General features: G+C 53.7%; 1 protein-coding gene across 4 annotated transcripts in view; it reads left to right on the plus strand.

The window, feature by feature from the left end:
• Positions 1–14,719, plus strand: part of LOC133354343 (LIM domain-binding protein 3-like) — an 87,205-nt gene extending 72,486 nt beyond the window's left edge. For all 4 annotated transcript variants that reach the window (XM_061571110.1, XM_061571109.1, XM_061571111.1 and 1 more), the window contains 4 exons: positions 120–300; positions 6,654–6,774; positions 8,133–8,248; positions 9,058–14,719. In XM_061571110.1, the coding sequence (XP_061427094.1) occupies positions 120–300; positions 6,654–6,774; positions 8,133–8,248; positions 9,058–9,147 (508 nt within the window). In that variant the 3' untranslated portion in view covers positions 9,148–14,719. The remainder of the gene's footprint in view (positions 1–119; positions 301–6,653; positions 6,775–8,132; positions 8,249–9,057) is intronic.
• The last annotated feature ends 1,374 nt before the right edge of the window (positions 14,720–16,093 follow it).

Raw genomic sequence — 16,093 nt, forward strand, 5'->3', positions numbered from 1 at the left:
ACGCACGCGCACGTACACATTCACGCACGTGAGCACATATGCCAACGCGCGCACACACACGCACGCACACACACATACCCCCCCCCTCTCCGCCGCTCCCCCATCCCCCTCTCTCACAGAGGCCCGTTTATAGTTGCGCTGGGCCGATCGTGGCACAAGGATCACTTTAACTGCTGCCATTGCAACTCGTGCCTGGCCGACACGGGCTTCGTGGTGGAGGCGGGCAAGGTGTACTGCCAGGGCTGCTACGGAATGTTCTTTGCACCCCCGTGTGGCAAGTGCAGCCAGAAGATCGTCGGGGTGGGTCAATCGCACCCCTCATTCATTCCTCGTTTCGTCGGCCTCTCACTGCGTGTGCGATGATTTTAGAAACCTCCCCTCCCGCTTACCCCGCCCGCACTTCCCACAACTTCTGCCACCCCCCGCTCCCCTAACCACCCGCCCCCCCCTCCCCCCCTTGCACTGTGTGTGTTTTGTTAACATTTTTTCGCGATTGTTTTTATTCTGTCAATCGGTCATTGTCAAGCGCCAGTCGTCGTCTTTGTTGCTCTATCCCGGCTAAACGTGCGGTGTTGGTCCGGCCACCGACGGTTGGCATGTTGGCTGGAACCTTCGGAACCAATGTTAGCTCCGTTGGTTCCATGTTTACCGGGGACCGGTGCGTATGCGTGCCGTCGTTGTTGTGGGTGGAGTGGTGGCGTAGTGGTCCGTGCGCCGCGCTACGAACCCGGCGACCCGAGTTCAATTCCCGGCAAATATCTGAACCGGTCCTGGGCAGAGGTTGCAATCGGGTACCCGATTCCCGTACCCTACTCGATACTCGGCTACCCGTACCCGGCCGGGTATGGGTACGGGTAGGCCGTGAGTCACTGGTGAGTAACCGTTTGTCACTCATTTCCCAACGTCTTGTCTCTTCTCACAATTCAAGTTCCTAGAATCAACCCACCCGCGCCTGCAACATGGCTTCATCCCAGAGGTCGCAATCGGGTACCCGTACCCGTACCCTACCCGATACCAGGCTACCCGTACCCGGCCGGGTATCAGGTAGGGTACCCGTTTGCGACCCTGGTGCGGCCGGGTATGGGTACGGGTAAGGAATCAAAACCCGTTTGCGACCTCTGGTCCTGGGCCTCCCACCTCTTTCGAGTGCGTCACCAATGAAGTACCTGCTGCGGTGTGTAAATATCAGCACTGGGGGGAGAGACAAAGGTGGCCGAGTGTGATGCTGGCCACACCACCCTCGCCTGCGCGCTGCGACAGCCTCAACAGGTGCTCGCTAACAGCACTTGCTCTCACAGTCTGTTAGTGAGGCATCTGTGAATGAATGGAGCGACAGTGTTGCGGTTAGCGAGCTGCGCTACGAGCCTGGCTACCCGAGTTCAATTCATGCTCACGGGCCAACACCAGCGACGATTATTTGAATCGGCGCAGGGCCTCCCGTAGGTTGACTCGACCTCAAATGAGTACCTGGTGCGGTGCGTAAAAACATCGCCACTCGGGACAAAAAAGGCGGCCGGGCGTGGTGCTGGCCACCCACCCCGTCTCGTGCCGTATCGGCCTCCGTAGGTTCTCACTAACAGCACTTTCCCCAACTGTCTGCCGAGGCTATTACGTGAGATCTGGGCGTGCGACTTCGATGTTCGACTTGTGTAGTCGACTCGACTCGGAGCTGCTTAGCTCTGTTACAAGTGTAGAGGTGATACGCGCTGGGATTAAGGATCGTATGCACAGTGCGTGATGATTGGCTGTGTAGGTGGTGACGCGCTGAGAGGGAGTGATCAGGTGGCAGCACAGTGTGATTGGTGGAGTAATGTTAACACGCGCTGGGGAAAGCGGATCGTAGAGAGAGTGCGTCGTGATTGGGTCATTAAGGAACGACGCTCACGTCGACGCCGCATCAGCTCCGTCCCTCGTGAGCAGGGGATATAAAAGGGGATGCACACAGGCGTAAGGGCAGTGTGTAACCAGCGAAGAAGGAAGACGGGGATGAAGACCTAGAGCCCTGCGGTACCTAGCCCCGCTGTCCTAAGGGGACCGGGACTCTGTGTAACCCAGAGGCGAGTGTAGTGGGTGTAGCCATAGGTCTACACGAGCCGAATGTACTATGTGTAGCCAGGGCATAGGGCTTACACGAGTCGAGTGTATTGTGTAGCCAGAGGCATAGGGCTTACACGAGTCGAGTGTATTGTGTAGCCAGAGGCATAGGGCTTACACGAGTCGAGTATATTGTGTGTAGCCAGAGGCATAGGGTCTACACGAGTCAAGTGTATCGGGTGTAGCCAGAGGCCTAGAGCTTACACGAGATTAGTGGAGTGTGTCGGAGGAAGAAGAGAGACCACACGTTGTATTGTGATACCTAAAGGATTTAATAAAAGTGTGTTACCCGTCAAGAAGTTCCTGCCGTCAATTCCCATACTTCACAAGGACGGCCACAGCCGAAGACCAGCGGCGGTGGGGGTGCCGTTAGGGGACATCGCCGCTAGGTAATGACGAAATTTGATTAACAGAGTACGACTTGACTAAAACTCCACTCGCCTTGGGCTGAAACCGACTTCAATAAAAAATAAACGCTGACGAAATTAACTCCGGCACGCGTGCACACGCGCACACACCACACCTCCGATTAGCACGGTTGGCTACGTACGGTGCAAAAGAAGTTCAACGTGCACACGCGCATGCCAAATCACTGAAACTCCGCTCGTCTTAGATTATTCATAATGTATATACAAAAAATGTGCATACATCGGTATGTAATGACACGTAGGTATAAAATAAAATCGATCACGACGTTTCGGGCGCAACACAAGCGTCCGTCCCACCTGATGACGGATGCAACTCAAGACGTTTCGATCGCAACACAAGCGGTCGTGATCGAAACGTCGTGATTTATTTTATTTTCTACATACGTGACTTTACCGAAAGAACCAAAGAGTATGGATTCCTGCAGTCACGAAAGCTTCAAATCAAGATTGGTATGTAATGAGTTGATGTTTTTGTAATTGGCCCGCCAATGTCTGTGGCCACAATAACGCGACGAGCGCTCACAACAACCCAGCTCGCCCCTTCTCAACTCTCTCCCCTTCTCCGCTCTCTCGCTCCCTTCTCTTCCGTCTCTCGCCGCCTTTTTCACGAGCCACTGCGCGATGAAAGGCCCGAGGTTTGCCTTGTCCGCGCGAGCCCGCCGGCTTTAAATGGCGCTGGCCGAGCGCGAAACCCGATCCGCCGACGATGATTGATGTACAAATTCCCGAGCGTAACCGGATCAAAGCCGGCGGCGCTGCACGGCCCAACAGAATCAATGTCGAGGCGTCACAACTCCGAAGTGGCGGTGGGGGGCGGGGGGGGGGCCCGCTTGTCCCCGCGATCGCGACGACGCCAGCGCCGGATTCTCAGAGTTTCTGAGAACTGTCGGAGAAAAAAGAAACACGGCAAAAAGAAAAGAACGAGGTATCCTGGGAAAAGTTGTGAGTAGGAACCACGCCGACAAGGAGCGGGTTTTGGCAGCGGTCATTTAGGCGCAGTTCGACTAAGAATCGGGCAGTGTTTGTGACAAATAACAACGGTGCTGTTTGTGAGAAGCTGCAATATGCATCATCGGCTGTGGGAGTTTGTGTACGTGTATATACATTGGGGGGTGTGATGATTGAGTCTGAAAGTTAAGAGGTTCAAAAGTTATACATTTGTAACGCATACAGATTTCCTTAGATTCGGACGAGCAAGGAAGACTGCCAGAACTGGCACGACCAACAATTGCCCGAGCTCTGTGATCCTAAATTGGGATATATGAACCAATTACATACAACGTATGCACATTTAATGTTACATATCTATGGTCGGTGCGAGTGGGTAAACGAGTGGAGGCGAGGAGCGATGTCGATTGCCCAGAAATCGAACTCTCGCCGCGAACCTGTCACCATCACTTGATGTGCGTGGTGGTGGGCGGCTAACGGAACATGCTCCTCCCAACAATTTGTTATCGCCCAAATGGCAGGATCTTTGATGTTGCTGCTGCGTGTATCTGTGCACGTTTGTGCTGCGGTAGTGTAGCGGTTAGCGCTACGAACCCAACCACCCGAGTTTGATTCCCGCTCGCAGCCACCAACAATGCTGACGATTATTATCTGAACCGATCCTGGGCCTCCCCGAAGTCGACTCATTTCTCAAATGAGTACCTAATGCGATGTGTTAACATCGCCACTCGGGAGACAAAGGCGGCCGGGCATCGTGCTGGCCACCCACACCCCCCTCGTGTGCCGTGCCGGCCTTCATAGGTGCTACTCGCTAACAGCATTTTACCCCAACAGTCTGCTGAGGCTATAGGGGGGATCTTTGTCTTTGTGTGTATGTACATATATACGTGTGTGCGTGTGCATTTGTGCACCTACGGGCACGAGTTGGCCAAGTCGCACCGCGCCCGCCCATCGGCGCGAACAGTCGCCCCTCTATTGCCGTTCCAAGCCGGGTCTCTCTCTGGAAAACGAGTTGCAGATGTGATCTTGAAAAGCGGGGCGATTACATCGCTCGCTCGCTCGCTCGCTCGCTCGCCGGAGATCACCGGCGGCCAGAGTCGTAGAGCGCTGCAGAAATTGAATCCGGCGAGGGCAGCTCCCAGAGCTGACCGCAACCGTTTCAGGTGGTGTGAGCGCAGCCTTGTGTCCGAATGCCCGTGCGTGCACGACGATGCGGGGAGCGGTGGCACAGTGGTTAGTGCGCATTGCTTTGCGAATCCGGCGGTGACTCCAGTTCGATTCCCGCTCGCGGACAACACCGGTATCGAATATCTGGACCGGTTCTGGGCCTTTCAACGAGTGCGTGAAATATGGATATCGGGACCGGGAAGACAAAGGCGGCAGGGGCGTGGCGCTGGCCAAAACACGTCCCTCTGTGTCTGCCGTGCCGGCCTTAATAGGCGCTCGCTAAGAACACTCTCGCCAACTGTTTATGGGGTATATTTGTCTGTGAGTGTGTGTGTGTAAGAGGGTGGCGGAGGTGTGAGGTACGTGGGGAGCGTTGGCAAGTTGGTCGGAGCTGCTAGGGTGACTCGGCCTTAAATGGGTACTTTGTGTGGTGTGTAAATATCAGCGCTGCTAGGGTGACTCAGCCTTAAATGGGTACCTAGTGCGGTTTCTAATCGGCAGCAAGAGGCTAGACAAACGTTGTCAGGCGTGGAGCAGGCTGACAACCGGATCAATGCGGGTTGATGAAGGAGGGAAGCCCAGGGCCGGCTCAGACACGATGTTTGCCATTGCCAGCAATCGAACTTAGGTCGCCAGGTTTGTAGCGGAGTCGCGCGGCGAACCACTGCGCGCCTATTGCGCGTGTATGTAACCCAGGCGCACGTGAGTGTGCGATAAATCCACGTGCGCGCGTGTGTGTGTGTGTGCGCGCGAGCATGTGAGAGCGCCTCTGTGTGGTGCGCGCGTCGTCAAGGCTCCGCCGTGACAGGTAGTGCTGTGTGCCCGTCTGGCGGCCGGCCCGCTTTGCCTTGGCTCGTGCCGCTCCCGTATATAAAGTTACGTGGGCCCGTGTGACCGATCCCGTACTCGCGATCGCGAGTTTTTGTCATTCCCCCCCCCGCCCCCTGCTCCTCCCCCTCCCCCCCTCCCCTCAATGTTATCGTGTTTGAGCGGTCCGCCGTCTCTTGAGCGAGACGAAGTATCCGCCCGGATCCCTCGCGGAGACAGTGCAGCCGCCTCGTGTTGTAGGAACGGCCCGCAGAAGCGGTTCATGCGGAGCTAGTTCTGAGTTCCCTTCAAGTGACCTCCAGAGGGAAGCGCTTTCCCCGCACGCTACGCACTTACGAGAGCGACGTTCATCACGTGACGGACGGACACTTTTCCCAAATTCGGTGCGGAACCAAAAATTCATCGGTGACCTAGCGGTGACCGTCAACTCGAGATCCCGGCTTGAAAATGCCGCGATTCGAACCCAGGATCTCGGCGAATTTGCGCTTACTTCAGTTGACGGTTGCCATTCGAATGGAGAACTGCGACCCTCAAAGGAATGCCCCCCCTCCCCCCACCATTGTCACCCCCCCCCCCCCACCTTCGTGACCCGTGGATCAAACAAATCACTCGTGACGCCGGTGTGCGGCAGCAGGAGCGGTCCACGCGAATGCTGCCGCAAGAGGTCACACGTTCGGCGCGACGGCTCCTTCGCCACCGACCTCTGAGGTCACCACCGCCCGGGCCACCTCGGCGCTCCCCGTTTCAATCCGAGCACGCGGACTGTGGATACCTGTAGGCCCCCCGAGTTGAAGTCGTGATTCTGAAGATGAAATGAAAAATTATCTTTTTGAATCGTGACCGCCCGCCCGCCCGCCCCAAATCGTGACAATTCTTCAAATCGCTGGGAAGCGAAGCGTGAATTGCTTCATGGCTCAATTGTAATCGGCGAATCGACGGATTGCTACGAGGTGGCTTGCCAACGCAGTCCGTTACAATGTTTGTTGAATCATTCATAATCTGTGACTCGCAATAATTCTCGTTTACCCGAGAGAATGATGCAGAGGCGCTGGAAGCCACAAACGAGCAGGAAGTCATCCCGAAACGAGCTCCTACAGTTTGCCCAAGTTCTGCGGTCCTATCTTGTGATGCTCCATTCGCCGGCGTTTCTACATTTATCGATTACCCGTGCTGCGCTTGTGGCTACAGGAGATCACGTACGCACTCAAGCAGGCCTGGCACTCCAACTGCTTCGTGTGCGCGTGCTGCAGCCAGCCCATTGGCCAAGGCGTCTTCCACATGGAGGATGGAGATCCCTACTGCGAGAAGGGTACACGCCCCAACCCACCCCAGTCGCTAGCCACGCCCACTGTTGCGTAACCACGCCCACTCGATCGCTAGCCACGCCCACTGTTGCGTAACCACGCCCACTCGATCGCTAGCCACGCCCACTGTTACGTAACCACGCCCACTGTTGCGTAACCACGCCCATTGTTGCGTAACCACGCCCACTCGATCGCTAGCCACTCCCACTGTTGCGTAACCACGCCCATTGTTGCGTAACCACGCCCACTCGATCACTAGCCACTCCCACTGTTGCGTAACCACGCCCACTCGATCGCTAGCCACTCCCACTGTTGAGTAACCACGCCCACTGTTGCGTAACCACGCCCACTGTTGCGTAACCACGCCCACTCCATCGCTAGCCACGCCCACTGTTGCGTAACCACGCCCACTCCGTCACTAGCCACGCCCACTGTTGCGTAACCACGCCCACTCGATCGCTAGCCACGCCCACTGTTGCGTAACCACGCCCACTGTTGCGTAACCACGCCCACTGTTGCGTAACCACGCCAACTTGATCGCTAGCCACTCCCACTGTTGCGTAACCACACCCACTGTTGCGTAACCACGCCCACTGTTGCGTAACCACTCCCACTGTTGCGTAACCACGCTCACTGTTGCGTAATCATGCCCTGCTAGATTGCTAGACACTTTTTTCAAAAGTATATGCCACTCAATAGCTTGTCAGTCTTCTGTATTCATTACTCCCAGAAGTCTGTCGCTGTCTTTTATAAGTCTTCCGAACCTTGTTCTGACGTTTAAAATCAAGCAAAAGTTTAGTTCATCTTCTTGGTTCTTTCGGTAAAGTCACGTAGAATGGAAATAATAAAATAATAAAAATAAAACAATAAAATAATTCTCACGAGAGTCAGACTCTGTCTCCTCGACAGACCTGTTCTCCACCTGAGGACGGCTACTTGCGTTGTGGCCGAAACGTCGTGAGAATTATTTAATTATGTTTATTTTTTTATTTTATTATTTCCATTCTACGTGACTTTACCGAAAGAACCAAGAAGATGAATCCCTGCAGTCACGAAAGCTTTAAATCGAAAAAAAAGTTTAGTTGTTACACGGAATATCCCATTTAGCCAGTATACCCAGCTAGGTTCGTTGGCAACGGCACGCAGCCACTCACAGCAGAGTCGTTGGGGTGCACAGGAGCCCAGCCAGCATCCAGCCAGGAAACTGGAGGCGTAGATCATTATTATTTAATACGTAGTAGTAGTGTTAGTACGATGACTTCCTGCGGTTGCGTTTCGCAACGACGACCCCCACCTGCGTCGTCGTAGGTTACGAGCATGCGTGTGTCCCCCCTCCTTCTCCTCCTCCCCACGCGACGCGCAGACTTCTTCAGGCTGTTCAGCACCAAGTGCGAGGGCTGCGACTTCCCCGTGGAGGCCGGCGACCGCTACGTGGAGGCCCTGGGCCACACGTGGCACGACACGTGCTTCGTGTGCACCGTACGTGTGGGGGCCCCTCCTGAGCTTGCTTCCCACCCCCCCCCCCCAACACGAAACCGAGCGCGTTCGCGTGTCATCTTTACGTCTGTCCCATCAGTGTGTCCGTCCTTCTGTCCGTCCATCTGTAAGTCGGTCTAGCTTTCTGTTCGTCCGTCCATCCGTGCATCCCCTCCGTGTCTGTGTGCTTTCGTATGTGTGTCAGTTGGGTAAAGCTGCGCAATTGTCCATCCATCCATATGTCCGTCCGTCTTTCTGTCTGTCCGTTCGTCCGTTGATCAACCCGTGTTTGTGTCGCTCGTCTGTCTCTCGTCAGTCTGTTCATCTGTCCGTCCGTCCTTCCGTGCGACCTTAACGCTGGAAGCACTATGACGCACGCGAAGATCACCCAGTGTGAGCACAGGTGTCGCGTAAAGTGTTAACGTCATGTAATAGTGGCGTTGTTACAGAAGACACGAGAGAAACAACATTGACAAGAGCCAAGTACATAGAAGAACAAGACACAACAACAGGACAATGGATGTTGTTGCACTGCCCTTGGCTGGCAATGTATCTGCAGCAGCCGATAGCAGATGCAATTTGTTTAAAAGCGACCAATTAGTTATAACACGATTAGCACGGTTGGCTACGTACGGCGCTAAAGAAGTTCAACGCACGTATCGCAGGCGTAATCAATGTTTTACCCGATGAATGGACGCATAGTCACGTGCCTGCCGTTGATAGCCCGTTCCTCCACAGCGCTCCCCAATGCTCGCCCACCTCCACCCTTTCCTTGCTCTCTTGTCTCCTCTCCTCCACCACCCGCCCCGCAGGTGTGCCAGGTGAACCTGGAAGGGCAACCCTTTTACTCCAAGAAGAACAAGCCCCTCTGCAAGAAGCACGCCAACTCCATCAACATCTGAGCGACGCGTGGCCCGCCCGCACGATGGCTGGGTTTTGGGGGAGGGGAGGGGGGGGCAGGAGCTGTGGGCAGGGGTAGTGGGCTTCTTAGGGGCAGCAGCTGTAGGAGTGGAATCGGGGGGGGGGGGTGGAGGAGGCAGTTTTGGATGGGGAAGGCAACAGGGCAGCACTGAGAGAGCGAGTGGAGAGAGAATCACTGCCGAGGTTTCGTTTCCGCGGCCTCACCCCATCTGGTGCGACGTCGTGCCGACGTTGTCTTACCGGGGTGGGTGGGGGGGAACCGTTTATATTCCGCCGCGTGGAGTGACAGCATGACGACCCAGCTCGCTCCGCGACGCGCGGAGCGGAACGTTGGACCCGGCGAGGAAGAGGCCGCCGGAGAACGCCGCCACGGGGGAGGGGGGGGGGGGGCACCGTCCTCGGGGAGACGACCGCGGCAATTGTCGATCGCGGCAATCGTCGATCGCATCCTGTAGCCCTTGTGACCTTCGTGGCCACGATCCCCATGGCCGTGGTGGGGGGAGGCGGGGGGGGTTAACCCGTGATTGTGGGCTTAGATGCTCTTTGTGGAACGGCCTCCTCATCGTCCGACGACGACGACTCGTCTGTGGAGTCGGAATAAAGAGCCACGTGGATTCCTCCTCCACCGCCGCCGCCGCCACGAACGCTCGAACGCTTTTCTTTCTCGCTCGCGGTTTTCCCCCAAACGTGTTTTTGCTTTGCTTGCTGCGTGCGAACGACAGCGATTTATTCATGTTTGCTCGTCGCCATTATCAGTTCGAGTTGAGTGAACGTCGAGGTTCGTTAGGAGGCATTCGACTTGGCGCTGGATATTATTATTTTTTTGCTGCTGCTGCTCCTGCTGCTTTGTTTAGATTCATGGTCGGAGATTTTCGAAAAGTGGTCGTTGATAGCGATATGACAATGTTGGCTGTGGGAGGGGGTGCTTGGTATTGGTGCCAGATGTTTGAAGGATAAGCTCATGAGAGTTTACTGAACCAGTTTTTTTTTCGTTTCGGTATTATTACATCTTGTCACACACGGCGTTCAAACCTCGCCCGTGTACGTTATACCAGCGCAGAGAAATGCAACGTTCGGTTTGAACTATCGCTAAGAAACTGGCGCCCAAAGGTGGAGAAAAAGAACGTGCAGAAAGTTGCGATGGTGCGGTGGGTGCTGATAAGCGAGCTGAGCCAGTTGCATGAAAACATGAGAAGCGAGATCATTGGACAAGGCGACCGTCGCGTTTTAGATTAAAACGCTTAATTCTAGATTTGAAGCTTTCGTGACTGCAAGGATTCATATTGTTAGGTTTTTTCGGTAAAGTCACGTAGTTAAAAAATTAAAATTAATAAAAGTTAAATAAAAATAAAATAAAAATCACGACGTTTCAGAGGCAACACAAGCCTCCGTCTTCAGGTGGAACCGTCACAGCACGCTTGCTGTATCAAGTAGGAGAAATTCCAAGAAAACAGTCCTTGTATATATACTGGTTGAGGGTGGGAGGAGCCAAGGTAGGCCTTGGATATTATTGTGAGGTTCGGTGCGGCTGAAGCACGCTGTTACCTACGTGACTTTACCGAAAAAACTTAAGAATACTAAAACGCTTCTTGACTACGCGTGGGCCCTTTGGCGGCGTTCGTGCTGATCGGCCCTTTCCTCTTTGTGACCGCGTGCCGCTGTTTGGGTGAGGAACGTGGAGAGGGGGGGGCTCCCACGTGACCTTCCCCCCCCCCCCACTTCCTCCCGTACGCGGAGAAGCTTCTTCGGGGTCGCGATGAACGGCGGTGACGGAGGCACGCGTCATCTTCTGCTCGGGAGATGTTTTGTGTTTAGTCACCTACGCTCGGCTTTTTACGTTTGCTGCTGTTATTTTTTTTTATTATCGATGAAGATTTTCTCCCCCCCCCCCCATCCATCCCGTGATTCTTTAAAGACCGCACGCTCACATGCCGTGAGTTCCGTATAGCGTTGCAAAAAAAGTAATATTCGAACACGGTGTTACTGGATACCGAGGACTGTATGTTTATTGTTAATGGTTTGGCTGAGGGTTGGTGGTGGTGTTTTTTTGTTTCGCTTCTTCCATTTTCTCTCCTCTGTCCCCTTGTCGGGTTTGCTTTTAATTTTATTTTCCTTCTGCCGTGGCCGCGTGGTGTGAAGGGCGTGACGGCAAGCGGTGGATTGTACGACTAATCGATGAGCCAGTCGAGTTAAGGAATTCAGAAGAGACTTTTCATCGAATGGATTTTTATTATTAATATTCTTTATTTTGTTGGTTCACGTCTCAAAACCGCCCATCTTTGTGAGAATTCTTGTTTTTGGTTTTTGCGGGGCATTTATTGACGAGACTTTGAGAAAGACGTCACTCACCGGGTTTTTTCTATGTTGTTTCTCTTCGTCTCGGTCTGAAGATTTGGCTTCAAGGGAGGGAGGGAGGGGGGTAGAATAAAAAATATAAACGGCAGTACTTACAAAAAAAGATTTTTCTCTGCTTAATTTAGACTCTGAATGTGCGAATTGGCCATGGGGTTTGTCGCAGTTCTCCCAAAATTTGCGCGGAGTTCGGGAATTGTGGGGGTGTGTTGGTGCCGTGTTGGATTTCCGAAGCAACGATAGATTCCTTAAACCAGGGCTTACGTCTAAATAAAAACATCTAATCGTAAGTTCCTTTTTGGCTATTCGAACCATTCTCACTCGCGCAAGTCTATGACGGAGGGCAGCAGCTGTGTTCCACAGGCATAGTCACAGACAGTCTGTGTTCCAGACAGTCACAGGCATAGTCACAGACAGTCTGTGTTCCAGACAGTCACAGGCATAGTCACAGACAGTATGTGTTCCAGACAGTCACAGGCATAGTCACAGACAGTCTGTGTTCCAGACAGTCACAGGCATAGTCACAGACAGTACGTGTTCCAGACAGTCACAGGCATAGTCACAGACAGTCTGTGTTCCAGACAGTCACAGGCATAGTCACAGACAGTACGTGTTCCAGACAGTCAGAGGCACAGTCACAGACAGTACGTGTTCCAGACAGTCACAGGCATAGTCACAGACAGTATGTTCCAGACAGTCACAGACATAGTCACAGACAGTATGTTCCAGACAGTCACAGGCATAGTCACAGACAGTACGTGTTCCAGACAGTCAGAGGCACAGTCACAGACAGTACGTGTTCCAGAGTCACAGGCATAGTCACAGACAGTATGTTCCAGACAGTCACAGACATAGTCACAGAGAGTATGTTCCAGACAGTCACAGGCGTAGTCACAGACAGTACGTGTTCCAGACAGTCACAGGCATAGTCACAGACAGTACGTGTTCCAGACAGTCAGAGGCATAGTCACAGACAGTCTGTGTTCCAGACAGTCACAGGCATAGTTACAGACAGTACGTGTTCCAGACAGTCACAGGCATAGTCACAGACAGTCTGTGTTCCAGACAGTCACAGGCATAGTCACAGACAGTATGTGTTCCAGACAGTCACAGGCATAGTCACAGACAATATGTGTTCCAGACAGTCACAGGCATAGTCACAGACAGTATGTGTTCCAGACAGTCACAGGCGTAGTCACAGACAGTATGTGTTCCAGACAGTCACAGACGTAGTCACAGACAGTATGTATTCCAGACAGTCACAGGCGTAGTCACAGACAGTATGTGTTCCAGACAGTCACAGGCGTAGTCACAGACAGTACGTGTTCCAGACAGTCACAGACGTAGTCACAGACAGTATGTGTTCCAGACAGTCACAGGCATAGTCACAGACAGTCTGTGTTCCAGACAGTCACAGACATAGTCACAGACGCAGTCACAGACGCAGTCTGCGGAAGCTTCTCACTCGGGAGTAAATGTTGCTGTGGCTTAACTACCTTAAAGAGTTTTCTTTTTGAAGCACAAGATTTTAGAGTTGGTGAAAAGCCTCCGCACGTGGCTATTACGCCGTGAGCGTGTGTTGGTGTTAAGGGTTCACGGTACAGCCCCTTGCGATTGTCCTCTGTGCCAGAATGGCCTCCTCCAGAGTGAGCTCCAGTGAGGGGGAGGGTGTATTTGGCCTACTCCTCCACGCTAGTCAAGCATCTTGGGAGCAGGTGTCAGTACCCACACTTAACCCCACCAGACACAACCTTGCCAGTCAACTAACTGCGGTGGTACCTATTTATACTGCTCTTGTTGCTCTATAGCGGGGTTTATTTGTTGTTTTATATATTGTAGTCTCTTCCAGAGGTGGGACAAAGTCATTTATATGCAAGTCCAAGTCGAGTCTGAAGTCATCAAATTCATGACTCGAGTCTGACTCGAGTCCAAGTCACATGATTCGAGTCCACACCTCTGGTCTCTTCCGTACCGCGCCCAGCAGCGTTGAGAACGGCATCGGTCCGATCCATTGCCGATTAAACCCTCTCTGATGGAAAAAAACACAATCGAGAGCCTTACTCGAGCCCAGCGTTCTTCACTAATTTTCAGAGTGGGGAGCGGGGGGCACTTTGGCCGATAAGACATCATCAGTGCGAGGGCCGCCCACACATCTGAAACCATTGCGGGTTTGACAGCAACACGATGATGATGGGGGGCGGGGGGGGCGGTGTTCTCAACATTTGTGAATTGTCAGGGGCCGCACTAAAGGGCCACCAGAGGCCGCCAGTGACCCGTGGGCCTTGTAATAAAGAACATTGCTCCGGAGAGCCAAAGAGTTTTTCTGCGCGTTGCATTTCACGTTGGCTACGGCACTTGCGGCGAGATTCTCTTAACCAGACACCGCTTCGTTTGCGTCGGCTGCAATCGCAAACGTGCAGAGAATGAGCGTGGCGGGGTTCCCAACGGCCGGGCGTCGAGACGCGTTTCTTATTTGTCCTTTCTTTCTCCGATTCGTAGCGAGCGGAGTGATCTTTAACGAAGCAAAAAAAATCAACGAAGAATAATTATCGAGCTTGCAGGCTTTTGTGTTTTTTAGCGTCCAATTCGAAGTTGGCACGCCTTAATGGTTCTTTCGGTAAAGTCACGTAGGTATAGATTAAAATGAATTAAATCACGACGTTTCGGGCGCAACACAAGCGTCCGTCTGGTGAAGAGAATCTCGCCTCAAGTGCGTTGATGACGGACGCTTGCTTGTGTTGCGCCCGAAACGTCGTGATTTACATTTATTTAATTTTATACCTACGTGACTTTACCGAAAGAACCAAAGAGTTTGGCACGCCTTATGGAATACGAGCACCATCGCAGGCACAGCCATCAAGAAATTCACTTTTATTCTCGCTCGTCAGCCGTGAACAGGGTTTCCCTTTCAGCTGGCTCTGCCCGGAATGGCATTCCAGAAATATATTCCCCGGACCCGGCGCACCACGTCCAGTATCACGCCTCTCGCTATGACTGCAGCTGCGACCGGTTCATGCGCCGCGACCTACTCCCGTCTGCCGGCGGTCCGGAAAATATTGGGCGAGAAATTCACGGCGCCGTCGATTTACGAACAACTGGGCACTCGGTGGCCAAAGAGTCTCGGCTGGCATTGACGCCCGCTGCGTGTTTTGCTATGTTACATGCGTATTGGTTTCAATAAAGCCAGAACTGAACTCATCACTTGGTTGCCCCGTGGACTCTGCTCACTCAGCACCGCGCGCGCGCACGTGTGTGTGTGTGCCAAGGTGAGGCAGGGGTTAGCGCTACGCCTCCGCTGCGAACACAGACACCCGAGTTCGATCCCGCGCTCACGGCCAACACCGGTGATGATTATCTAAACCGGTCCTGTGCCTCGCCTGGGTCGACTCGGCCTCAAATCAATACTTGGTGTGGTGTGTACACATCGCCGTTGGGGAGACAAAGGTTGCCGGGCGTGAAGCTGGTCATCCATCCCCGGCCTTCATAGGTGCTACTCGCTAACAGCACTTGTCCCAACAGTCTGTTCAGGCTATACGGGGGTTCTTTGTGTTTTTTTGTTCGTTGTTCTTGTACCATTGACTGAAGCCATCAACTCCCTACACTTGAAAACAGGATAATCATCGGGAGCTGCCAGGATTTGAACCCAGTTCTCGGCATTGCCACCTCACTGCTCTCACCTGAACCCAGATCTCCACAGCGCCAGCTCACTGCTGCCACCTCGGCCCCGCGCGCGTCAAGGTGGCTTTTGATGCCACATTGGCGCGCGTCAAGGTGGCTTTTGATGCCACATTGGCGCGCGTCAAGGTGGCTTTTGATGCCACATTGGCGCGCGTCAAGGTGGCTTTTGATGCCACATTGGCGCGCGTCAAGGTGGCTTTTGATGCCACATTGGCGCGCGTCAAGGTGGCTTTTGATGCCACATTGGCGCGCGTCAAGGTGGCTTTTGATGCCACATTGGCGCGCGTCAAGGTGGCTTTTGATGCCACATTGGCGCGCGTCAAGGTGGCTTTTGATGCCACATTGGCGCGCGTCAAGGTGGCTTTTGATGCCACATTGGCGCGCGTCAAGGTGGCTTTTGATGCCACATTGGCGCGCGTCAAGGTGGCTTTTGATGCCACATTGGCGCGCGTCAAGGTGGCTTTTGATGCCACATTGGCGCGCGTCAAGGTGGCTTTTGATGCCACATTGGCGCGCGTCAAGGTGGCTTTTGATGCCACATTGGCGCGCGTCAAGGTGGCTTTTGATGCCACATTGGCGCGCGTCAAGGTGGCTTTTGATGCCACATTGGCGCGCGTCAAGGTGGCTTTTGATGCCACATTGGCGCGCGTCAAGGTGGCTTTTGATGCCACATTGGCGCGCGTCAAGGTGGCTTTTGATGCCACATTGGCGCGCGTCAAGGTGGCTTTTGATGCCACATTGGCGCGCGTCAAGGTGGCTTTTGATGCCACATTGGCGCGCGTCAAGGTGGCTTTTGATGCCACATTGGCGCGCGTCAAGGTGGCTTTTGATGCCACATTGGCGCGCGTCAAGGTGGCTTTTGATGCCACATTGGCGCGCGTCAAGGTGGCTTTTGAT

The sequence above is a fragment of the Lethenteron reissneri genome, chromosome 47 (assembly GCF_015708825.2).
Source record: "Lethenteron reissneri isolate LAM-NWPU_2019-01 chromosome 47, ASM1570882v1, whole genome shotgun sequence".
Lineage (NCBI taxonomy): Eukaryota > Metazoa > Chordata > Hyperoartia > Petromyzontiformes > Petromyzontidae > Lethenteron > Lethenteron reissneri.